The sequence below is a fragment of the Seriola lalandi genome, unplaced genomic scaffold (assembly GCF_002814215.2).
Source record: "Seriola lalandi dorsalis isolate HSWRI2012SDOR001 ecotype SW California unplaced genomic scaffold, Sedor1 jcf7180002054351, whole genome shotgun sequence".
In the NCBI taxonomy this organism is placed as follows: domain Eukaryota; kingdom Metazoa; phylum Chordata; class Actinopteri; order Carangiformes; family Carangidae; genus Seriola; species Seriola lalandi.
The window spans coordinates 582630-609768 of NW_019524904.1; the positions used below are offsets into that span (position 1 = coordinate 582630).

The 27139-nt window shown below is 36.7% G+C and overlaps 3 protein-coding genes across 7 annotated transcripts in view; all 3 read right to left on the reverse strand.

Moving 5' to 3' along the window:
• The window catches only part of bdh1 (3-hydroxybutyrate dehydrogenase, type 1), a 14820-nt gene extending 6751 nt beyond the window's left edge, over window positions 1-8069 (reverse strand). Inside the window, exon 1 of the mRNA XM_023407902.2 lies at window positions 7824-8069. Within this exon, the coding sequence (XP_023263670.1) occupies window positions 7824-8036 (213 nt within the window). The 5' untranslated portion in view covers window positions 8037-8069. The remainder of the gene's footprint in view (window positions 1-7823) is intronic.
• Window positions 8070-9047: 978 nt separating this feature from the next.
• Window positions 9048-20901, reverse strand: gyg1b (glycogenin 1b). 5 transcript variants are annotated; one of them, XM_023407930.2, is made up of 9 exons: window positions 20743-20901; window positions 18571-18706; window positions 18280-18454; window positions 17986-18148; window positions 13444-13488; window positions 12190-12316; window positions 10850-11066; window positions 10261-10314; window positions 9048-10007 (listed from the first exon to the last, which is right to left on the reverse strand). In XM_023407930.2, exons 1-9 carry the CDS (start codon window positions 20747-20749, stop codon window positions 9846-9848), a joined length of 1086 nt encoding a protein of 361 aa, XP_023263698.1. In that variant the 5' UTR covers window positions 20750-20901; the 3' UTR covers window positions 9048-9845. The 5 variants fall into 5 exon arrangements, with proteins under 5 accessions (XP_023263698.1, XP_023263697.1, XP_023263700.1 ...); XM_023407929.2 differs by having other exon boundaries at window positions 13405-13488; XM_023407932.2 differs by lacking the exon at window positions 13444-13488.
• Window positions 20902-22200: 1299 nt separating this feature from the next.
• On the reverse strand, window positions 22201-27048 carry LOC111656271 (carboxypeptidase B-like). The gene is made up of 11 exons (XM_023407927.2): window positions 26926-27048; window positions 26206-26281; window positions 25749-25873; window positions 25527-25623; window positions 25320-25421; window positions 25116-25220; window positions 24908-25018; window positions 24692-24782; window positions 24142-24344; window positions 22845-22929; window positions 22201-22569 (listed from the first exon to the last, which is right to left on the reverse strand). Exons 1-11 carry the CDS (start codon window positions 26988-26990, stop codon window positions 22382-22384), a joined length of 1248 nt encoding a protein of 415 aa, XP_023263695.1. The 5' UTR covers window positions 26991-27048; the 3' UTR covers window positions 22201-22381.
• Between the last annotated feature and the right edge of the window lie 91 nt (window positions 27049-27139).

The window sequence follows — 27139 nt, forward strand, 5'->3', positions numbered from 1 at the left end:
TGAGAGTTTTATACCATACACAATGACGCGTTTTTTCTCACGATACTTTGATGTCATTATGGTTAAATATGTGAGTGAAAAAGGAGAGACAATATAGTACAGTGGTTTGAACAGATGCTTCCCAATGTCAAGACTGTGAGTTCAAATCCCAGCCTTGGTACTTCCTCTGTGGAGTTTCTATTATATGGACAGTTTAATGCTGTACTATGACATTTTTGAGAATTTTTGCCATACTATACTATGACGTTTTTGACATTTTTATGCCTTACTATACTATGACGTTTTTTGAGAATTTAATGCCATGCTATACTATGTGGTCTTTTCAGAATTTTATGCCATGCTATACTATGACGTTTTTGACATTTTTATGTCATACTATACCATGACAATTTTGAGAATTTTTGCCATACTATACTATGATGTTTTTGACATTTTTATGCCATACTATACTATGACGTTTTTAACATTTTTATGCCATACTATACTATGTCATTTTTTGAGAATTTTATGCCATGCTATACTATGAGGTTTTTTGAGATTTTTACGCCATACTATACGATGACGTTTTTGGACATTTTTATGCCATACTATTCTATGTCGTTTTTTGAGAATTTTATGCCATGCTATACTATGACGTTTTGGGAAATTTTTATGCCATACTATACTATGACGTGTTTAACATTTTTATGCCATAATATACTATGACGTTTTTGGACATTTGTATGCCATACTATACTATGACGATTTTGAGAATTTTTATGCCATACTATACTATGACGTTTTTAACATTTTTATGCCATACTATACTATGATGTTTTTTGAGAATTTTATGCCATGCTATACGATGTCGTTTTTTGAGAATTTTATGCCATACTATACTATGACGTTTTTGACATTTTTATGCCATACTATACTATGATGTTTTTTGAGAATTTTCTGCCATGCTATACTATGTCGTTTTTTGAGAATTTTATGCCATGCTATACGATGATGTTTTTTGAGAATTTTATACCATACTATACTATGACGTTTTGGACATTTTTATGCCATGGTTTACGAAGTCGTTTTTTGAGAATTTTATGCCACACTATATTATGACGTTTTTGACATTTTTATGCCATACTATACTATGACGTTTTTGGACATTTTTATACCATACTATACTATGACGTTTTTAAAATTTTTATGCCATGCTATACTATGACATTTTGAGAATTTTTATGCCATACTATACTATGACGTTTTTAACATTTTTATGCCATACTATACTATGATGTTTTTTGAGAATTTTATGCCATGCTATACGATGTCGTTTTTTGAGAATTTTATGCCATACTATGACGTTTTTGACATTTTTATGCCATACTATACTATGATGTTTTTTGAGAATTTTATGCCATGCTATACTATGGCGGTTTTTGAGAATTTTATACCATACTATACTATGACGTTTTTGACATTTTTATGCCATACTATACTATGACGTTTTTGACATATTTATGCCATGGTATACTAAGTCGTTTTTTGAGAATTTTATGCCACACTATATTATGACGTTTTTGACATTTTTATGCCATACTATACTATGACGTTTTTAACATTTTTATGCCATACTATACTATGACATTTTTGGACATTTTTATGCTATATAGTATATACTTTATACTATAATATGTCGTTATTTGAGAATATTATGCCATGCTATACTATGATGATTTTGAGAATTTTATACCGTACTATACTATGACGTTTTGGACATTTTTATGCCATAATATACTAAGTCGTTTTTTGAGAATTTTATGCCATGCTATACTACGACGTTTTTTGAGAGTTTTATACCATACACAATGACGCGTTTTTTCTCACGATACTTTGATGTCATTATGGTTAAATATGTGAGTGAAAAAGGAGAGACAATATAGTACAGTGGTTTGAACAGATGCTTCCCAATGTCAAGACTGTGAGTTCAAATCTCAGCCTTGGTACTTCCTCTGTGGAGTTTCCATTATATGGACAGTTTAATGCTGTACTATGACATTTTTGAGAATTTTCTGCCATGCTATACTATGACGTTTTTTGAGAATTTTATACCATACTATACTATGACGTTTTTGGACATTTTTATGCCGTACTATACCATGACAATTTTGAGAATTTTTGCCATACTATACTATGATGTTTTTGACATTTTTATGCCATACTATACTATGACGTTTTTAACATTTTTATGCCATACTATACTATGTCATTTTTTGAGAATTTTATGCCATGCTATACTATGAGGTTTTTTGAGATTTTTACGCCATACTATACGATGACGTTTTTGGACATTTTTATGCCATACTATTCTATGTCGTTTTTTGAGAATTTTATGCCATGCTATACTATGACGTTTTGGGAAATTTTTATGCCATACTATACTATGACGTGTTTAACATTTTTATGCCATAATATACTATGACGTTTTTGGACATTTGTATGCCATACTATACTATGACGATTTTGAGAATTTTTATGCCATACTATACTATGACGTTTTTAACATTTTTATGCCATACTATACTATGACGTTTTTGACATATTTTGCCATAATATACGAAGTCGTTTTTTGAGAATTTTATGCCACACTATACTATGACGTTTTTGGACATTTTTATGCCATACTATACTATGACGTTTTTTGCCATTTTTATGCCTTACTATACCATGACGTTTTTTGAGAATTTTATGCCATACTATACTATGACACTTTTTGAGAATTTTATGCCATACTATACTATGACGTTTTTGGACATTTTTATGCCATACTATAATATGTTGTCATTTGAGAATTTTATGCCATGCTATACTATGATGTTTTTTGAGAATTTTATACCATACTATACTATGACGTTTTTGACATATTTATGCCATGGTATACTAAGTCGTTTTTTGAGAATTTTATGCCATGCTATACTATGACGTTTTTTGAGAGTTTTATACCATACACAATGACGCGTTTTTTCTCACGATACTTTGATGTCATTATGGTTAAATATGTGGGTGAAAAAGGAGAGACAATATAGTACAGTGGTTTGAACAGATGCTTCCCAATGTCAAGACTGTGAGTTCAAATCTCAGCCTTGGTACTTCCTCTGTGGAGTTTCCATTATATGGACAGTTTAATGCTGTACTATGACATTTTTGAGAATTTTCTGCCATGCTATACTATGACGTTTTTTGAGAATTTTATACCATACTATACTATGACGTTTTTGGACATTTTTATGCCGTACTATACTATGACGATTTTGAGAATTTTTATGCCATACTATACTCTGACGTTTTTGACATTTTTATGCCTTACTATACTATGACGTTTTTTGAGAATTTTATGCCATGCTATACTATGTGGTCTTTTCAGAATTTTATGCCATGCTATACTATGACGTTTTTGACATTTTTACACCATACTATATTATGACGTTTTTGGACATTTTTATGCCATACTATACTATGACGTTTTTAACATTTTTATGCCATACTATACTATGACATTTTTGGACATTTTTATGCCATACTATATTATGTCGTTATTTGAGAATTTTATGCCATGCTATACTATAATGATTTTGAGAATTTTATACCGTACTATACTATGACGTTTTTGGACATTTTTATGCCATACTATTCTATGACGATATTTAGAATTTTTGCCATACTATACAATGATGTTTTTGACATTTTTATGCCATACTATACTATGACGTTTTGGACATTTTTATGCCATGGTATACTAAGTCGTTTTTTGAGAATTTTATGCCACACTATATTATGACGTTTTTGACATTTTTATGCCATGCTATACTATGACGTTTTTGGACATTTTTATACCATACTATACTATGACGTTTTTAACATTTTTATGCCATACTATACTATGACATTTTTGGACATTTTTATGCCATACTATATTATGACGTTTTTGGACATTATTATGCCATACTATAATATGTCGTTATTTGAAAATTTTATGCCATGCTATACTATGATGATTTTGAGAATTTTATACCGTACTATACTATGACGTTTTTGGACATTTTTATGCTATACTATACTATGTCGTTTTTTGAGAATTTTTGCCATACTATACTATGACGTTTTTTGAGAATTTTATACGTTTTTGGACATTTTTATGCCATACTATACTATGACGATTTTGGACATTTTTATGCCATACTATACTATGACGATTTTGATAATTTTTGCCATACTATACTATGACGTTTTTGACATTTTTATGCCATACTATACTATGACGTTTGTGGACATTTTTATGCCATACTATACTATAACGTTTCTGGACATTTTTATACCATATTATACTATGACGTTTTTAACATTTTTATGCCATACTATACAATGACATTTTTGGACATTTTTATGCCATACTATACTATGATGTTTTTGGACATTTTTATGCCATACTATACTATGACGATTTTGAGAATTTTTGCCATACTATACTATGACGTTTTTGACATTTTTATGCCTTACTATACTATGACGTTTTTTGACATTTTTATGCCATACTATACTATGACGTTTTTGGACATTTTTATACCATACTATACTATGACGTTTTTAACATTTTTATGCCATACTATACTATGACATTTTTGGACATTTTTATGCCATACTATATTATGACGTTTTTGGACATTTTTATGCCATACTATAATATGTCGTTATTTGAGAATTTTATGCCATGCTATACTATAATGATTTTGAGAATTTTATACCGTACTATACTATGACGTTTTTGGACATTTTTATGCCATACTATTCTATGACGATATTTAGAATTTTTGCCATACTATACAATGACGTTTTTTGAGAATTTTATGCCATGCTATACTATGTCGTTTTTTGCGAATTTTATGCCATGCTATACTATGACGTTTTTGACATTTTTATGCCTTACTATACTATGTCGTTTTTGGATAATTTTATGCCATACTATACTATGACGTTTTTGGACATTTTTTTGCCATAATATACTATGTCGTTTTTTGATAATTTTATGCCATGCTATACTATGACGTTTTTGGACATTTTTATGCCATACTATACTATGACGTTTTTTGCCATTTTTATGCCTTACCATACCATGACGTTTTTTGAGAATTTTATGCCATACTATACTATGACACTTTTTGAGAATTTTATGCCATACTATACTATGATGTTTTTGACATCTTTATGCCATACTATACCATGACGTTTTTTGAGAATTTTATGCCATACTATAATATGACGCTTTTTGAGAATTTTATGCCATACTATACTATGACGTTTCTTGCCATTTTTATGCCTTAATATACTATGATGTCTTTTGAGAATTTTATGCCATACTATACCATGACGTTTTTTGAGAATTTTATGCCATACTATACTATGACACTTTTTGAGAATTTTATGCCATACTATACTATGATGTTTTTGACATCTTTATGCCATACTATACGATGACGTTTTTTGAGAATTTTATGCCATACTATAATATGACGCTTTTTGAGAATTTTATGCCATACTATATTATGATGTTTTTGACATTTTTATGCCATACTATAATGTGAAGTTTTTTGACATTTTTATGCCTTAGTATACTATGACGTTTTTGATATTTTTATGCCTTAATATACTATGACGTTTTTGATATTTTTATGACATACTATACTATGATGTTTTTGACATCTTTATGCCATACTATACTATGACGTTTTTGTACATTTTTATGCCATTCTATACTATGACATTTTTGGACATTTTTATGCCATACTATAATATAATGATTTTGAGAATTTTTTGCCATACTATACTATGATGTTTTTTGCCATTTTTATGCCTTAGTATACTATGACATTTTTGATATTTTTATGCCTTAATATACTATGACGTTTTTGATATTTTTATGACATACTATACTATGACGTTTTTATGACAATTTTCATACCTTACTCTACTATGACCTTTTTTATGCCTAGTATATTATGATGTTTTTTATGCCTTCCTATACTATGACGTTTTTATGCCTTATTATACTATGACCTTGTTTATGCCTTCTATATTATGACATTTTTTATACCTTACTATACTATGATGACTTTTTATCTCGCAGCATGGTGGTGCTCATGTTGAGAACTGTCATCCCACAGTGAGAAGGTTCTGAGTTTGAACACTGAGCCTGGGGCTTTCCTGTGTGGAGTTTGTATGTTCTCCCTGTGCCTGTGTGGGTCCTCTCCTCTCCTTCTCGCAATCTAAAGAAATGTACATTAGGTTAATTGGCAACTCTAATGCCTTACTATACTATGACTTTTTTAAGCATTACTATAGTATGACGTTTTCATGCCTTACTATCCTATGATGTTTTTATGCCATACTAATATGGGCAACACGGTAGTACAGTGGTTAGAAATGTTCCTCCACTCTGAGAAGGTTCTGAGTTCAAATCACACCCATAAGGCCTTCCTGTGTGGAGTCTGCATGTTCTCCCTGTGCCTGCACAGGTTCCCTCCAGGTACTCCAGCTTCCTCCCGCAATCCAAAGGCATGCACATAAGGGTAATTAGCCACTCTAATGTCTTAATACAATGAAAATTGAAAAGCTATTAACAATTAATTTTCAAAGAGTTAACCTGCTCTACAGTGACAATATTCAAATACAATAAGCAAAAAGCATCCACAGTCCATTGCATTTACATGTCACTACGCCCTTTTGAGGTCAAAATAAAAATGAAAATGCAATCTGTCATCTCATCAATCTCATCAAGGCAGGTCGTTAGGATGTCACTTCCTTGCCACTTCTTTGTTTGTATGGGGCAGGGTTACCAACACCACCAGCCTTACTATCAAAGACCTTAACCAGGTCCTGTCAATTCATATCTTACAACCGTTAACGTAGTGTACATTACTTGTCGCTGATTTGTGGAAAAAAACAACACATAGAAGACTACGCGCTCTTAATTTGAAAAGCGGAAATTGCGTTGTCAGCAAGTGCTCACTTGTTTTCCGAAAGTGACCGAGTGATACAAGTCAATTTTGGTTCAGACTGGCGGAAAGTTTGTTTCAAAACTCCGTATGTGTAAAATTGAAATCAACAAGCGTAGAATTGCGATCCACAAATGCTTTATCGCTTCACAAATAGAAAATTGAGTCGCAAATGTCTGTTTGGAAGTTGTAAATGTTTTATAATATATTCACAAGTGTTTTTCACAATTTGTAAATTAATTTAATGTATTCATAGATATTTCTTTACTTGTGGGATTTGTTTGTGTATTTGCAAATCCGTTCCATATTTGCAAGATATTTTTGTGAATTTGCAAATACATTTTTTGTATTTGTCGAAAGTGTTTTATATTTACAGATTGCACATTTACGCACGGGTTGTCGATCTGTTCACACAAATAATATTGAAACAAATCTACCTCCATTGGCGAGAGTAAGAGTGAAAAAGCTTACATAATGTATGCCGCGATTTCAACATATAGGACGATTATTTAAAATAAAGTGTATGCATTGTCTATATATATAATACACAGTGTATAGAGGTTAACCGGACGTTAGTAAAGTAATACATTTATATTACTCATGAATAGCCGTATTCAGTGTAACAGTATCGTATCTCCTTTAGGTGTTATAAAAGGATTCCCACTAAGTTAAATTACTGTTATATGACATATTAAAATGAAGCCGTGATATTTGTATGCCTATTACACGTGTTATAACATAATGTATAGAACAAGAATTCACTGTTGGAAATAATAGTCCATGCTGTTCCATTACCTCCACCAATCCTCTTGGAAGTCGGGGCGTTGCAACACACAACACAAAAACTAAATACAGCACAACTATGCACTCGGTAACACTCGTCTCCGGTAATCCCAACATCCTCATCGCTGCGTTCAGTAGAGCAGGAAGTCCAAACCCCAACACAACTGTCAGAAACACTGAAAATGACACGAGTAGTGTAGCACCGAACACAGAGACTGGGGCCATCTTGACGGAATGGTGTGTTTACTTTCCTGGAGAAGCTGTCTACATCACCCGCAGTGGGGTTACGGCACGCCCCCGTGTTACATCGATAAAAACGAACGGAAAACGGAACAATTTCGGTTGCGAAATTATGTTATTTGAAAATGAAACTAATACGCGCTCAGGTGCTGCTTTCCATAATGCTATTATCACGTCTGGCAGCTAACTCACACCATTATATTATTTTCGTAAAAACTAAACCTGTCAACAGTTAAGATAGTTAGCTGTTAACGGTCCTCCGTTCATCCGTAAGACCGAAGCTAACCACAAAAATGCCTAAATTAAACTAGCGGTAACCAACGCTAGCACTGTCAAACTATCACCTTTAAGGGGTTAGATTCTACTGCAAAATAAGGAGGTATTGCGGACTTTATGGACAGTGATTTATTCAACATTAATAGACGTTACTATTTTTAACAGCCACAAGTCTCTGACACACAGGATCGAATCCGGTCTGACTGAGAGGGATTGAGGCGAAACCGGAACTGACCAGGAGAGAATCCTCTCGCTGTAAACCCCGTGGTTTTTAACACATTTCACATGTGTGGAAACTTTTTTACTGAAAATGAGTAAAATAAGGCAGCCCAGTCAAGCTGGAATACTTATTAGATAAGCACACACATTATATTGAACACATAATTTGACATTTCATGAAATGAGCTGCTTTATTTTTAAAACACATATACAAATTCTGGAAACGTTAGTCAGTTTTAATGGGTATTTCCCACCTGACCAAACTCACTGATTCTATTCTATGATTCTATTCTACTGTTTCTCATCTTGGGAGAGAAGCTGTCCCGGTGTCAACTGCAACTGAAGGGCTTGGCTGGGTACTTGATTGTGCTTTATTCTATATAGTCAAGGGACTAGAAGCGTATGCCTGCTAAATGCAGTAAATATATGCCTCCAAATCATTAAAACCATACTGCATACTATTGGTATCGGTTCCCAAAAAAAACACTTGAGCAAATCCACAACTTTTCATGTTTTTAATGTTTCCAGATGAAAGATTTTGTAGTACAGCCAACATCCTGGTCAAGTAAAATGCAAGAAAGTTAAAAACCTAATCACATATTGAAAAGCTGCTAGCCAGGAACAGATAAGATGATGGCAGTGGAGAGAGCAAGACACTAAGGCACTGAGGATCTATATGTATGGCAACTAAATGACCATCTATGGCATTTAGAGGTGCTGTAAACATGTTTTATATTTATGTTAAACAGTGGCTGTTCAGCTCAAAAGCAAGAGAAATAAACTTCAGAGAAAAGAAAATATTAATGCTCAGAAGATTGCTAGATGACTGTATCGTAAAAAAAAAGAAGGAAAAATTAAGAATGTACATATACGTGACTCCAATGCTTAGTAACAGTTACATAAGGCCCAGTTCAAATCTTGTTACCATCACCTTTTTCAAAAAGAGCACTAACATGAAGAAATGCTAAGTTTTAATCCATGTAACTCCAAAAAGTGAATTCGTGTTATAATAAATTTTTCCTGACTTTCCTCTCAGTGGAGCAGAACAGATACCTGTGGTACACTGGATAATGACAGTCTTGCACAGGCAATTAAAGCCAATGATAAAATTTAACTCTTAATTTCCCATTTAAATGGCTCTGTCTTTGGAGTGTGGAGAGGGAATTGCTGGTGGAGAGAGAGACTCAACTCATTTCTAGTTGAGAAACAGGAAGGAAAAATGCGACCTGTTTCTTGAAAGACCTGTCGTGAGTTTGTTAAACTGCATGTGCTCTGTTGATATTCCACTTCATTCCTTCTTTATTTGAGAAAGGTATCAAGCTTTTTCTTGATATTGTCAAATGAGTCCATTCCCATGTAGTCTGCCTGACCTTGCTCCCATTTCTCTTTCCGTTCTTCTGAGGACAGCTGGGGTTCGGGTACTTGTTCATGTGAAGAGAAGCTTTCAACCTGCGCAACAACCTGAAATTAAAAACACAACAGTGAAACATGGAAGGAAAATAGAAAATGACAGATTGCAGAGAACACATCCGTTGCGCTCATTGCTTTTTGATGCACTGAACTCGCCATACGTAGCCTTTCCAAATTAATGGCCGAAGGCAAACACACACTGAAGCTTTTGATTTTAGAAGAAGGGCAGCGATAGCATTAAACCAGGTGCCAACAGATTGCTATTGACTGCTGAGCTATGAAAAACAAATCATTTTCTCCATACCTGTTCACTCTCAAAAGTGACCACTGTGTGAGTGACCGTTTCACTATGCTGGAACTTTTTGAGATAAACGGGAAGACAGGAAATAGGTATATCATCCAGAATCAGAGTAAAATGAAATAAAACAAACAAAAAAAAAAAAAAGGTTAAATGAAGGTGAAAGAAAAAAAAAACACATAAGTGACAGCAAAATACATGTGCTTACATAAATACAGAAGAACCAATTTTGAAACATATTTTCTATTGCAATCCTCACAATCCACAAATCCTTTAATTTTTTATACAGCTGGACAACCAGGAAACCTTGATGAGCGTGTCGATGGTCAAAATTGTGAGCTGTAAAAAAAATTGGTTATGATACACTTTTGGCATTGACTTCTATACTTGAGTATGAATTCGACAACATATTTAAGATACGGTGAAGTAATCCTACTATTTTTTCCAATCTAGCCATGTAAATGCAACATCATAAAGTGATGGCAATTTGTTTTGAACATTTATAATCTCCAACGCTTATTTACAGTTTGAATAAACTATCATTTATCAGTGTAAATGCAGGGCTACAGGTCCAATAAAGCATGTGTTCACTTACCTCCACACATCCGGAGTGAAACGGCTCGTCTCCATATTGCTCATGCAGCATGGGCACCACAGCGCTGGAGTACAAGTTCCACCAGTCCAGGAGGAAGTTGGGATGTGTAGTGTCCTCATGCACAGTCCCTGTGATCTGTTTGGCTTTGGGGTCAAATGTGTAACTCCATGGCTTGGTCTTCCCTAGGAAATGGACCACCTTAGCATTGCCACCGTATCTGAAATGAGTAATACAGTAAATGAGGATTAGGACGTAGACACCTAAATGTTTTAATTATAGAAGTTTCATTATGGTTCATTTTAGCAAATTAAGTTTTTATTAACTATTTGGATAAAAAGTCATTGTGCTAACAAACTATAATTAGGAGGCAGTCACTACTTTGAGTTGTGAATTTTTCTGAAACCTCTATTGTGTATTGAATTGGCAACATTTGCAACAGGACATTGGTGTCTACATGTTGCTGATGAGAAGAGTTACAATGAAGAAGAAGTACAATGGCCAGGTTTATGTAAACATTGTAATTCTGAATAGCTTTGAAAACATTAGTGCTGGAAAACTGGCTTAATACAGATAACATAAAATATATACACATACAAGTCATTTTGTGACACTTATATCAGAACATGTCTGAGGGTAGACTTCATGTTGTTGTTAGTGTGGTACTGGACTGCATTATATTAAATAGAGTATTAGGAAAACCCCCTCAGATAATGGCCAACTGCACGTGTACATAAATAAAGCTGAATCTGGCCCTGTGGGGTTTGTTTTGTTGTGTTGTGTTTGCCAGACTTCTAAGCCCTATTGCTGACAACTAACAACAACTAAATACATGTTTATCACGCATGTCATTCTGATTGGTTGCCAGGTAATGTCAAACCTAAAAGCTTGTTGATGAGGTTTGTTTCTGTGGAGAGAGGTTTATACACAGAGGTGGGGGGGGGCTTAAGAGGCAGTGCACAATGACCAGTCCTGGAGGCGAACATAAAAGGTCTTTAAATAAACTGCTCTATTTCAGGATTTGGTATCAGCTGTTGGGAGCTCAGGGTGGATATCCAACCCAGAGGCCTGCTGCGAAACGCTCGGGCAGAGTCGCTGGAATCTTACTGCTCATCTCGCTCGTAACCTAATGTCATGTCACGAAGTGACTACACATTCATGTGATCGAGTATCTCCTTACATCTTGGCTTTGCATCCCATACACAAGATTTCAGTAACACTGACAGACTCTACTGCTGTAGTATAAACCAACTTTCTTGTGGAACACCAAAATGAAATGTTCACAGCCCTGACTACTGTGCGAGTGTTTTTCAGGAACATGACCTTGGCAAACAGACACTTACTGTTTGAATGCTGGAAGGTAAGTGTAGATGGCTATGCTGCTGAGGTTGTAGATGAAGGGAAGGTGTTTTGATATATCAGCTGTTGCCCAGTTGCTGAAGAAGCCATTCAAAACACCTTGGTCTCCTCCTGCAACAGAGATTGTGGGGGAAAAAAAAACAAACAAAAAAAAAAAACATATGTTTATAATGGTTTAGTAATCTGGGGGAAAAGTATAGCTGATTCAGACAGTATATTAACATACTGTGCTTATCAGGAATAATCTGTACAAATCTGATGTTTCAGAAAAATCAATCATCTATCTGAAAGCAATAAAATCAGATAATCTTTCACAACTTCTGCAAAGCCTTTTGATCACAATTGCACATTAGCTTTGATTTCCTTCATAAATACTTAATGGATTAAATGAGATATAGGACAGCAGATTAAGCTTGTACTTGTGTAGGACCCCAGTGAAGCTAGTAGTAGTAGTACCTTCCTTTAAGATCTGCGTCTTAAGATTCACTCAACTCATTTTTCCAGAATGGAAAGCTTCAGGTAACTTAAGTGTCATCAGAGTCAAATTAGACTGCAGAAATGCTTTTACCTCATTTATTTGCATTAGTAGTGTGGAAATGATGTGAGAACCTGCCATGGGGGTGTAAACAGCCAACTCAGCTTACGAATGCGTCTTACGAAATGCTTTGACAGGTTTAGCGGATGACTGGATGGCTTCAGTGGAAGAGTAAAAGCTGAGTGAGAGTGCAGTAAAATGATCTGCACACCTGTGACAGCCAGATTAATTAAATCTTTCTACTTGCGTTGGTCGACATTGATCAACACACCACTAAGATCAGTCCTGACAAGCCTATACATCATGTTGTCTTGTAACTTCTACATCAAAGCAATACTGAAAAAGAGAAACAACTGAATTCTACAGGAAGTGAAAATATTTGCAAAAGTTACTCCAAATATTCACTGAATGTGGACAGGCAAAGAAGCAATTTGAAGTGTAGGAAAGTGTGCAACCGTAATTTATAATTTATTTCACAAAACATGCGGGAAAATGAAGCACCCCCTAAGACTTAAAGCAGTATTATTAGATTTAGTTCTGCCTCTTAGGGACATGCTTTAAACAAAGAGTAGTGTTTCTGAGCTCCTTACAAATGTAAGTCCAATATTCACTCTGTTCACACAGGGGCTAGACTGCATACTATTTTCACATGCCAGACACTAACTTTGACTTTCTGTTGTTTTGTGCTGTGCAGGTAGCGTACTGTGAATATTAGAAGTTTCTGGCTGAAAACAGCTGCCTGCTGCATCTGGAAAACAATGCCGATGAGAGCGGCAAGGGTGAAACAAAACAGTAAGGTTGAAATTCCCAAACAATGTGCAGAGAATGCTAAAATGCTCTATACAGCTGAGGAAATATTGATTTGTGGAGCTTTAAAGCTCATCACTCAAATTCAAAATTCAAGCCCTATGGAATGTTTTATTTTCACCTGATATTTCATATCAAGCATTTTATATTAACCCGTGTGTGGTTCACCATGAATGTATAGAAACAATTTTTGACTGGCTTTTAAAAACCTTCACATATTTATTGCTTTATTGTAAATTTGCTGTACTCAATTTTTGGTACATGGTGTGTCAGTACCAAAAAAGTACTAATGAGTACCATGTGCTGGCATCAAATGTGTAGTCAGAATCATGTAACATATTCTTGGATCAAACAGTTTCTGATTTAAAATCATTATTTTATCAAAGTTCAGTTGCTTGTGTTTTGTCAACATTTACCATTTAATTAATTGTTTTCTTTTATTACATTTAAAAAAAAGTTTGTTTATAATAAACATTTTTATATTTCTCAAATGAAGGTATCCCATCATTCTGCTATCAGTACTGAAACTCAGGTATTGTATCTGCACTGGTACAGAAAATTCTCAAACAAAACCCAGCCCTATTCATGACTAGTCAGCTTTAAATAATACAACTAGACACAAGCATTTAAAATGTTTTGTCTCTTTGTGCTGGTGATATGAATTAACATTGCCCTCTGAATTAAAACTTGTTTTAAAGTTTGCATTAGAGTTGCCTCCAGTCCTAGACGCCCAATGAGGGCTGGATAGTCACTCGGCCTCGCTCAATTTGGCTAATTTAGAACTGGGGCAGGCCTGTCATGGTGGTGGATTACGTAAACACAGAACTCTGGACAGTTTGGGGTGCAGGAATACATTTGATGTCAAGTAGGTCAGTTATAATTAAAGTATACAACCAGATTAGAAGTGAACCTTTACAAAATCTTTTTTCCAGTGAACATCTCCTCTGTTACATCATCAAATCTGCAACTGACCAGACAGAGCGCTGAATTTTGAGGCCAAGCAAAACATTACAAAACCTAATTGACTATCCATGCTGAATTGCTACACACACTGGCCATATAGTAAGCCTCTGGACTGACACTGGCACAAGGTGAGATGTTGGCTGTTATTGGAACTTTCACATGTAGTTCCTAAAAAGCACAGGACTGTGCAGCCTGTAAAACTGCTGTAGTTTAAAAAAAAAAAAAAAACACTCATAGCAGCTGTTTGTCCAAACCCACAACCTTCACTGGGGATTTCAAAACTTAATATGGAGTTGAGTATCTTCATTTTGAGGGGATGAGCAGAGCTCAGCAAGAATGTGCATCCAACTCTGCCAGTTTGTCTTGGCAGCAGACAACGCTGCAAGCACAGATGCAGAGCTACAGCCTCTGGGCTAAAACACTGAAAATATTTTCTTGTTGTCTTTCCCCAGCAATATTTCAGTATCATCCATGATAAGCAGTGGAACAGAGAGGTGCACGTGTACATCATGTATTCCTTATAATAGAGCAGAACTGAAATGCTAAAAGGTCAAAGCAGCTTCAACTCACGCCCCAGTACACATGAAAAGACCATCCACATCTATAAATAAGACAGCTTTACTCATTAGCATACCATCAGGCATACAGACACTGGCATCAAATTGGAATATTGGATATAAGAATAATAAAATGGTGCTGAATATTGCATGAATTTTACTGACAAAGAGCAGTCTTTCCTGGAAAAATTAAGACAATAATGTTCTTTGTCTGGGGTTGTGACTGTGATGGAAAAAATTCCTGCCAACAAACACTTGTGGCAGACGGAATGAGTCGGTACTTGAAAGCGTTGGCCACTGTTAAACAAACTAATTGGTTTTTCTGATGTACTTTCCCTGCTGGAATCTCTTTCACAGTATCACAAGGGAAAACATCGTGTCATGTAATGTTAAAAAGGTTCACTGCTACTAAAGGACTAAGGACAAGCCCTGGCTTTTCCAAACTTCACTACCAGTTACCAACAGCACTACTAATACTACTACCACCAGTACTTTCAACCAGTTTCGTTGATTCCAAAACTGTTTCCTTTTTTTGTGTGATTTCTGAGGTCATAATTAAAGACTGATTTTGGCTTATCAAAAGATATGTAATGAGTGTGATGCATGTAGGTCATTCTTGACTTTGAAAAAACAGTATTACTTGCATTAAAATAGCATTATTCAGGACTTTCAACCACAGCTCATGACCATCATTACTGATTGGAGTTATCTCAGTTGTCATGGAGGTGTCATCATGTGACCCAACTGTAGTCATGTGGCAACAGATGGTGGTCCTGGGTCAGGTGAGACAACAACAAAGACAACTCCATTTGCAGATGAAGACCATGACATCTGGTTGAAAACTTAAAAAAGCTAGCAAGTATAGTTTGAGTAAAGTTGATTTTGTCAAAACACAGATATATCAGTGATGTTGTTCTATAAGTAACAATAAGTCATAGTATAGAAATACCAAAGATATGTCTGAAGTACTTTAGTAACTGTGTCTCCATTACATAGTTTGTCCACCAGAGAGCAGTGTCAAGTTTATTTCAGTAGCTGTAAAATGTCCAAATCAGTACACATAATATCTTGGTTACAATTATTTACCAAACCCTAACCAAATCCCTACCAAAGCAATCCCTTTCAAATAAGTTTCTTTATATTACTATTATCATCATCATTATTGTTATTATTATTACTACATTAAATTACATTTAAAAACCTAGATTCAACCGATATACTAGATATCTATTTTTTAAAACTTTATTACTGATATTGATATCAGTATAAAAACAAGCTAATATTGGTTGGGTTCTAATTAATTTTTCTGCAGGCAATTATAAGAGCTTCTATATACTGCAGCTCTAAAATAAAGCTTGAAAGAACCAGGACCCCTATTAAAACATGCATTATCCATGAAAATGTATAATAATTACTGTATGTGTGAGTTATCAAGTCCCAGATTCAGGTTTTACATTTGCTTACGGTAAAAGCTGCTAGCTGAATGCTAGCTCAACATTGCATTGTACAAGAGCTATCTTCTAAGCTATCTCAAAAACTATGTGAAGCTCAACTGAGGTGATGTAATTGTATACTTGAGCAGGTTCAAGTGTTTAAAAGGATATTAATAAAGCTTAACATGAATGAATGCTGTGTCATGGTAAAATGTTTACTGGATGCCTTTAGAATGCCTTTTTTTTTTTTTTTTTTTTTTAAAAGCAAAGGCCGATTCAAGTGTTAGGATTTCAGCTTATTTATGTAATGGTCATAAAACAGCTCTAACTTTTTTCTGGGGGGCAAAGGTGGTAAACCTGAAGTATACGAGACTACATCCCCTACAAATGTAGACCAATGGTCTTTTCAGCCTCTGGTTTGAGAAGAGCTGCTCAGTAAACCTGATATTGAGCCAAAACGACAACCACAATTCAGTTACAGTACAGTGTGCCCCATGGAGAAGAGTTGCTGAATGTCAACCGGTGCTCTGTGCAAAATAGGGCCTCTCAAATTTAACCTTCACCCCACCCCAGCGAGCCCCTGAGAATAACTCAGCAGAGTTAGACTCTCTGTGACAGGAGGGCCTTGTGTCCGGGCACAGGGCTCGATAAAGGCCTTACTTAGAGCAAAAGATAAACAAGCTCAGTTTAACATCACGTTACCAGGAATTTAATGTTAGTCAAAGCTGGTCAAAGCCTGAATGTTTGTATATGACTGAAAAAAGACTATTGACATCAAAATTCAACTAAGTGGTAAACCAGAAATTCTCGACATACTCAATTCTGTCTTGTGATGCATTTAGCAACGACGTGTGAAAAGTGTATTTTGAGGTGAACTTGTAAAAGACACCAATAAATTTTATGTAATACCAACATGTATAAATAAGTTCAAAGGATAACTAATAATAAGTATGTTGCAAGCCATCTTAGCTTAGTATGAAGACTTCAGTTGGGGTGGTGGGATCAACCGAACAGCACCCCTAAAACTCACTAATAAAACACGTGACAGCTTGTCTCCTTTGTACAAAACCAACAAGTTTTGGTTTTACTGAAGGCTGCAAGTATTAATCTTCTTCACTAACAAAAGCAAATAATTAAGTTTCCAAAAATATCAAACTATTTCTTTAAATAAATATGCTATATTAGTATAATGAGTAGTCTCAATCTATGGTTTAGTCTTTAGCCCTACAAATCTAGTGTTTTATCCAACTAGCAATCCAAAACCCTAAAAGGTACTTAACTTAGAAATGCAATAAAATAAAATAAAATAAAATAAAATAAAATAGCAAGCAATCTCACAGTTGAGAAGTTGAGATACATAATGTTCAACGTTCTGCTTTGTAAATTACAACTAATAGCACAAACATTTCAGCACAAAACAAAAGAACATACACACAAAAAATGCTGTTAACATGAAAAAGGATAAGTATGTTCCTCCTGGCTTACCATCAAAGCTGCCGTGTTCTGTACAATACTGAAGCAGTTTGTCATAGGTCTCCATAGAAGGATGAAAAACAAACACACCAGAGTTGAAGCAGTCGGGCCACCCAGGGTCGGGAGCAGCTGACAATTCTTCTCTGTCAAATAGTTCATCTATATTTGAAAGAACCTAGGATGCAGAAAAACAAATACAGGCAGACACTCATTTTCACATGCCTATGGTTAGAGTGCAACAATAAAAGAAAAAGGTAAAGCATCTTGAAGTTCTCTTTCTAATGAAAAATGCTCAGTTGGTCTCACCAGTGTGTCTGCGTCCATGAAAACACATTTAGAGTAATGTGTGAGGGTCCAGCAGTGGAGTTTGGTGAAGGTGCAGCCCAGATCAGGCCTCTTCATCATGGCCAGGTGAGCTGTGTCGCCACTGTCCAGCACGTCCACCTCCCTCACCTCATCATAGATCCTCTTCAGCACAGACCTAATGATTCACAATACTAGGAAATGAATCACCATCAACCATCCAGCTGGAAAACAAGACATGACAGCTACCAGTGTGATTGAGAAATGTTCAAAAATGCCACTTAGGTATCTTACTGGCAAGGCTCTGACACCTGTGGACCAATGAGTATCACCAGTTTCTTGGATGTATTGTGGTTGCGCAGGGACTTGCCCAAAACCATGGCTCCCCGAGCATAGTTGTCATTGGTAGCCAACGTCACAAAAGCCTGGTCTGTAAAGGAAAGTAACAGGATTAAAATTTAGCCACTTCAAGGATAAATCTAACCTTGTAATGAGGTAACACAATATACTTTTTTGTTGCTTGTTTGCTGCTCATCTGGCTAACTTCTTTACTACAGCTGTTTGCATACTTATATCTATGCATACTATATTATCTAAAGTAGGTATTTGATAGAGGACCTTGCCCATTTTAGAAGTGTGTCCTGTTTAAAGACGGTCTAACTTTGTCTACAACTCTTGCTTATATTGTGAATCATCTAAAAAAATTTTCTTCTTTATTTTACTTGGTAAAATCATACATTTCATCAAATACTTCAACAAACTCCAGAAAACGTTTTTTAGTGAAAAAGTACAATATTTATGTCCAATAATGCCAGTAGCACAGTAAGTGCAAAGCTGCAAGCTCCAGTTGAGATAAAGCACAATGGGGATATATCTGGAGTTAGACAAGTAGCCATTGTTATTTGACTGACTGACACAGAAACAGTAAGTTTAACATTGATGTTTCAAATAGTTTCAGTTAGATAGTATTTCTGTCTTTTAACTATATTTCTATCTGCGCTGCAAATGTCTTGTCATGGTGCCACAGCTTTCACGTTTGGTCAGTTATTTGCAGGATTAAGAATCATAACAGCAAAAGCTTTTTTTCCCCCCTTTAGGCAACAGTAGAAGCAGTTCTGGATAGATCCTTTAAAGTCAAACATCAGGCAACTTAGTGTTCCAATATCAATCCATAAGCTAAAAGACAACTGTCACGTTAATTGCTTAAAAACCTTGTATTCCCACAATCCATATGGCCTGGCCTCATTAGATTTCTCACTTGTTTCGAGAACAATAAGAGTTTAGTGCTGTGTACCAGATTTAATGTCTCATTAAGGTGAATTTTATTTGCAGTGTGTTGCCTACCACCTCTCATGGCAGGGAGGAAAATGTGTCAGCTACCTGCCAAGTCATGTCTCTGAACAATGACTTGCCTGTGAGAGAACATATAAATTGAGATGATGAAATCAGCATGGCAACTGGGGAGGCTGTGTGACGGTACGACATGGGCCAACATGAATCCCACATGGATATATCAACACCTTGGCACTGTACCACCAATAATTGGAGAAGAAAGAACAAAAAGTACTTAGTGCAGTGTTAACCATCAGAGCTGCCAGGAAAATTTGTCCTGTTTCACTGCTTCTACACAGCGCCACACCTACTTTCCCTCACACCCCCTTTTTCAATTGGTACAACCAATGCTGTAGTATTTATGCAAGTAGCCTAGCATGAAACACAAAAGTAACAATAATAAAAAAAAAAGCAATTAATTGAACCAAAGCCCAGGCTCAGTGACAGTACAGGGTGAATCCCCTTCCATTTTGACTAGGGGGACAACCCCAGTAAGATTATACTGCAAGTGAGAGTTGCGTTATGGAGAATGATGACATACAGAAGCACAGTGGTTCTCAAACTAAGGTCTTGGGACCTGAAAGGAGTTCAAAAAATATATATATCAAAGAATGATTTAATCTTGTTTTTATTTCATTCATTACAAGTTGTCACCAGAGGAGAATATATACTGCTTTACACTAGTTAAATTTTAATACATTTAACAACTAGACATGGTTCAACTAAGTATTCTACCACAATTGGAGTGGACCACAAAGTTATCATTTATATCTGTCAATCACGTTTCAGACATGGCTGACAGCTTCACGCTATGAAATTAGCTGGTAACAAAGATAGACAGCAAAACAAAGGCGGAGAGAGTGTGTACTTGTACATAGCATGCTTTGGAAAACTCTCTGCTCACCCAAGGAGGCTGTACAAACATTATTGCCCAACAGGCAGACAGAGTCGGGGCAAGCAACTATACCCACAGACAGACCATGTTCAAATTATTAGCTACATTTACTACTGCCAAAGTCAGCTATACTTTTAAAACTTTTCAGACAACACGTTTTAGCACGCGGGTACTTTCTCAGTGAAAACAACTGCGCAGTATCGAGGTTTGAAATGTTAAAATGTCACAATGTTACATACCAGCCATGACTGAAGAAGAAGTCGAAGCTACTTTGTAGCCTGGACTTGAAGACACTGCAGCTTTACGTGGAGCAAAGGACTGACGGAATATACAGAGGTGGATTTATACCAGTATGACAGCAGCCAGACGCAGCGTCACGTGACGGTCTCCACACACCCACCTGCTCCCAACATGAGCCCCCACACCCCCAGCAGTTCAAGGAGTTCAACTATTCACAAATTTACACATATACATTGTAAATGTAAAGGCAAAAGTAGCATTTGATATCGCTCAACATACTTTTTGTAGTTGTTTTGTAAAGTTACATTGTGATTTCATGTGGTCTCACGGGAGAAAATTAAAATCTTATCTTAAGTCAGACATAGTTTTACATTCCCAGGACATCATTGTGCAGCCTTGACCTTTCAAACAACTTCCATGTAGCTCCCCTGCCTGGTGTCATCTTTACACATGATGACAATGTAGAGATGACGATGATGCTGTAATGAGGTGCTGACATCAGGAACAACATGTTCTATAATGTATTTTTGGCATTTTGTCGCCATCTTGTGGAATAAATAATCTACAGCAGGACAGTGACAGGACAAACAGAGGTAGTTGTGGAGGCCATTGGTCCTACTGTGTTACACAACAGTGTATTATTTTTAGTGGTCTCAGTAGAGCTCAGATCAAGTAGTGTGGTAGTATTATACAAGATGGGTCCAATACTGAGGGAAAGGGATAAGTTGTAGCCTTCAGCAGATTTTATATTTAAATTTTTTCAGGGTCTTTAAGTGCACCCAAAATGGGTATTTGTAACATTCCTTACAAACATTTATACCATAATGATTTTTAAAGAAAATATAAGCACTGCTTGACCACATATCATGAAAAATGTTAAATCTCTTGTCAAATTTAACATAATTCCTTTAAAAAAGCAGTCGGTGAAGTTTACCTTTCTACCCTCTGCTTCACAAATGTGTGCCAGCGCAGTTAGATTCCCTGCTGCTCTTTGGCTCCTCTATTTTCTCCACTCAGGCAGATGCTTGGTAGAGTGGATACACTGCCAATGAGTAGTCTGTGGTTGTCACGTACCACCCACCCTCCACCACTGGAACAGTGCCAGCTGAACAAAAGGGATCACCAGGGTTCAAAGGAGCTGGTATAGTAAATTGGTGGATCCTTTTGTTCCTTGAAGCATTGTCTTGTTTTAGTACATAGACACTAAATTTCAGTGTCTCGTTGTGTTTTCTTGTAACATGAAAGATTTTTTAAAAGTACATTATTCTCATAACTTACAAGAAATAATAATTTACAGCAGCCATGTTTTCTGGCCTAGTAGTGATGGGGTGTAAATTGTTAGCATTATTTTATTCACTATAAATCACAGTTTTTATGTATATTTTCATACAAATGACAAAGGCTCAGTCCATCAGATTCTATGTTATCATATAGATATAAAAAATTGATTCAGCATGTGGGGATGGATCATTGATTTTATTGTTTGCTCTCATCTTGACATTCTGTCAAGCACAGCGAGGAAACATGGCGGGTGGTGTCCGTATCCATGGATACGGACTGGAGATGGCTGAGAGGTTGGAGGGGCTGGGGGCTGGTACAGAGGAGCTGAGTTGGCAGGGGTCCTGGCAGTTCCGCTCGTTAATAGAGGTTCTTCTGCACATAGGCGGCGATGTACTTGACGGCCAGCATGGTCTCCTCACATGTGGGCTTGATCTGAGACTCAGGCAGCAGGAAGCCATAACGACCAGTGTCACGCAACTCGAAGGTGTAGGAATATTTCACTCCCAGGTCGTAGGCCCAGTCGTCAGAGCCTCCAGCAGCGGGGTCTGAGGGCAAATAAGAAGAGGGGGATTATTCAGAGTGGGATATGCTGATGACCTGGGACAGTCTGGATGTGTTTTCATACAAATACTGCTTTTGGGGGCCAAAAAAATCCTTTGTTTGCAAGGAATAGCCTTGGCTCCCGATAAGTCATTTATTTTTGTTGCCTCTAGAGGCAACAAAGGGTTTGTGAATCACAAACACGTCAGAATGCATAATAGCAGAGGCGAAAATAGACTATCAAGCCTCCTCTCAATACACTATTTCCCCATGTACTTACAGATGGTTGCAGCACCAGGTCCGCTGGTGTAGCGGGTGCCATACAGACTACGCAGAGCAGCAGAAGCTCCCTCAGCAACCTTCAGCTACAATACAGAAAGGAAACAAAAAACAGATGTGTTAAAAACACATCAGTCGGTTGCTGACTTTGATCAATCTGAACCTTTTATACTCCTGAATCTACAACTTCTGACAGCATCAGAAAACATGTCTGTTACAAAGCAAGATCTAAAGTTAGATACCATTAGCCACTATACTTGGTCATACCAGACCAAGTATACTTGTATTAGCAAAACACCTGAATGTAATAAATTGAGTGACAGTAAAATGTATTGTTTATGAATTCAACTTCTGGTGTATAAGTGGAAGATTACATTATTAATTCTTTAAAAAAAAAAGTGGAAAGATTGCCTGAAAAAAAGAACAATATCATACACAACCAAACAACTATTAAAATACAGCCGGTAGCAAGAATGGTAAATAAATGTTTTTTTCCCCAGCAGCATCCACCATCCATTTCTTCTAGTTCCACCAAAACATTTTTACTGATATTACATCACATAGTAATAAAGCTTCAGTGAGTTCCGGCAGGAAATGAAACCTCGAGAGAAATTCACAAGCAGGAAATGATATTTCTGGATGGACAGATGAGTTATGATGGATCCCCAGAGTTCTTTTGTTCTGTGAAGTGTCAGAAGAGCGCTTAAATTACAAGTGAATAATAGAGAGGCAGAGACATGTGATCTGCCTCAGTTAGTGTGAGAGCTGGAGCAGGGGTGTGAGTGTTAACTATGCAGCCCTCGGACACCCCAGTGAGAGGTAAAACACCCATGAGAATGATGCATATGAGGGAGTAAATGATTTGCAGCAGTTAAGTGTGTTCTTTAGATAAGAGACATAATGGGACTTGGTTGAATTCTTGCTTTTGGAAACACCTTCAGAGGTATTACATTAAGTTTATATTGTATTCATATTATATAATACCATATCTTTTGATTTGCTGATATTTTGCGACTTGAGATTTTACAGCAATTTCTAAATTCTTATAGTGAGGTCACTTTTACCTTTGACACGTCTCTGACATGTCTGGTGCAGTAAGTCTGTTGGTATTGCATTATGAATGAAAATATTTCCAGGAAGGCTGTATATAGTTGTGCACTACACTGATGCATGTGACACTGCCATGATGAACAATTCTATAATGATTATGACTGAGCAAGTATATTAGTTAACATAGTCACTATCCTTTTTCAGCTGTACGTACAATTCGTCATTTGTGGCAGATAATGAAGACTCACCAGCTCACTGTGGGTGGCGGCCAGCTCAAAGGTGTAGGAGTAGGGGAAGAGCAGCAGCTGAGAGTAGGAGTGGACGGTGATGTAGGCCTTGATGATGGACTTGTTCCTACGGATGAAGTCGGCAACATTCTTGACCTCAATCTCAGACTCAGGACTGTATCCACAGAAGGTGTCGCTGCAGGGGTTGCTGGAGGCTCCGGTGGCTGAAATTAAAATGAAAATCACATTGTGTTAAATTTTCTTTACTTCTTTAAATGCAGTATCTGATTGAGATCAAATATTTATAAAAGCAAGCATGTGTTATAAACCAGAGGGGTGGAGTTTCAAACATGCGTGAGTTTACCAGGATGGAAGGATTTAATGAAAGATGCTACCAATTTGCATTTTGGTAAATGTAGGATTCAAGCTTTTTGCGGAATGACTCATGTTGGGAACTAGAAGTCGCAGATTTTTAAACCTGTTTCTCACAAGCGTCCCAACTTTATGGAAGTGCACTATTAATTCTCTGGTGTATCCCTGTAAGATATAGCTTTGTATATGTTTGACTTACTGCACCAGCCAGCGTTGAAGTTCCTGTTGGGATCAGTTCCAATGCAGCTGGAACCAGATTTCCTGGAGCGAGTTTTCCTCCACATCCTGTTCTAAAGTTCCCAAGTGGATAGAATACACATGTCAGGCATCCATTTAACAAATCAACAAATTCTTTAAGATAACAAAAATAAACAGAATGGTCTCTATAAGGTTTAGGCTTGAAATTGTAACATACGCTCTTGTGGGTGTAGTCGTAGCCATCAATGTTAAAGACAGGCAGGACAAAAACATCCATCTCGTTGAGCAGGCTGGTCATCTGAGAGTCCTGGCCATAGGTAGACATAGCCTGCGGGAGATTGCAAAAATAAAAATAAAATCAGTGCTGTGATCTTTGGAAGTCTTTATATAAATGCTTGCCATGCCTGTCCAGGTATCCTCCTCACCTCCTTAACAAACCACTGGCAGAAAGCAGGAGAGATCCACTCTCTGGCGTGGATACCACAGTCCATGAAGATGGCGGGCTTTCTGGAGCTGGACTTCCTACCAAGCTGTGGTTGTTAAAGGTTATCATAAAAAAAACATATGTTAGATAGAACTGTATGAACTGTATGACTTACAAACTTATCATTATGTAAGTCCTGAAATACCTTGAGGATAGTCATGGGGCGTCCCTCGTAGGTGTTTCCAATGACCTGCTTACTGATCAGGTTGCTGTTGGAGGAGGCAATAGAGGAGATCCAGGACTGGATCTGAAATCAAAAGAAGGACAAATAAGAAACGATAATAACAGTCCAATCAGGGTTGAGATTGTGACTAACACAACATAATGATAACATAATGTTTTTGCAGCATACCTTGTCCCAGCTATTGTACTTGGTGTAGCTGTGGGCTCTGGGAGTGGGCCCCTGGGCCTGGGCTTCAACAGCAGTCTGCAGATCGTCAATAAGGATCCTGTAGAGGGATTCATTTAAACAGTGTGTAACTCAAGAACAAAACCCGGGGTTTTATGTTGACGTTTTAATTTCATGCTTGTCGATTATATGTTTATATTTTGGGACCTTTGTCTTGTGACCTACACATGCTCCATGTCATTCTGCTGCAGGATGGTGTGCACCATATCGAGGTACATGGCAGGCACGCGGATGTCCACATCAATGTCAATAGTCACCAGCTCGGGGCTCTCGGGTCTCCAGAAGTCGACCTGCAGATGGCAGCAAAGTCAAACGCTTGAGCATATTGAAACGTTCAGATATGAAATCCCAAATGCAGCACTTCAGCCTCTTATTTGACAAGCTGAAAGAAATATGACATGTCAAAATACCAGATGATATATTTGATCGAAGCATTTGTGAAATGAAACGGTGCGGTTAGAAATAATTTGCATATCTGGACATACACTGAGTAAATTAGCAGAGTGGCTCAAAAAAGTAGACCCAGTTAAGCCTCTTCCACCATTAGCAAACCAGTGAAACCCCTGTAGTGAGTGAGAATAGCACTGTTAAGGTGGGGGTATGTGTGAAAGCAGATAGGTACCTCGATGTCCTTAGCCAGTTCCTTAATGAGGGTCACATGCTCATCAAGCACAGGCTTCAGACGGAAGACTTTCTCGCTAGTGAAAAGAAGAGAAGGATCATAAATACAGTACAATAGACACAAAAGATGTGGTTCACATTACAGGACTGCCTCTTTACTACACAGTAAAAGAGTCACTAACATAAAGAAAATATATACGTATACATATTATATATAACTGCAAGCTTCTCACATGCTGCCATGTTGCGTTCGCTTGGTGGTATTTTTAAAATTCAAACCTTTCGGCATCATTTTTACCTCCATAATCTATAAGAGGATGTTTCCCATAACTCTTTTATTTTCTAAATTCCAATTCTGAACTACCATAAATAAGTTGAAGGGTCTCTTTTAGCTTGCGTAGTTTAGTAATGTGCACAAATCACAAATTGACATTTACGTAGTTTAAATTGATGGGAGGTAACTAAATTGAACCAGAATGCTGTATACATGTACAGAAGAATACAGTAGTCATTTTGTTCACTCGTTTACATTGATCAAATACAGTATTTTGATGTATAGTGAGCAGGTGATGAGTCACATTATATCACTGTGCTTGCACCAGTCCATAGTGGAATACAAATTCATCATCAGCACTGCATATTTGATCTTTACAGCCACAGTGTTTCACAAGAGTGAGTGAAATGAATTATCTTTTGCTTTTAACAAAGATTCAAAATTTACCCCTCGAAGCGAGTGGTGCCAGCCAGGGCAACAGCCACCAATCCAAAAAGCAGGAGGACCTTCATGTTGGCAGTGAGGCTGATCTTGCACCTGGACAGAATTTATATCCCCTGACCTGTCGATCATTCGCCAACCCCTTCTGTGATGCAGCAACATGTCATACATCCTCCCTATTTTTAGGTGCTACGTGGAGGAACAGAGCCCTACATGATGC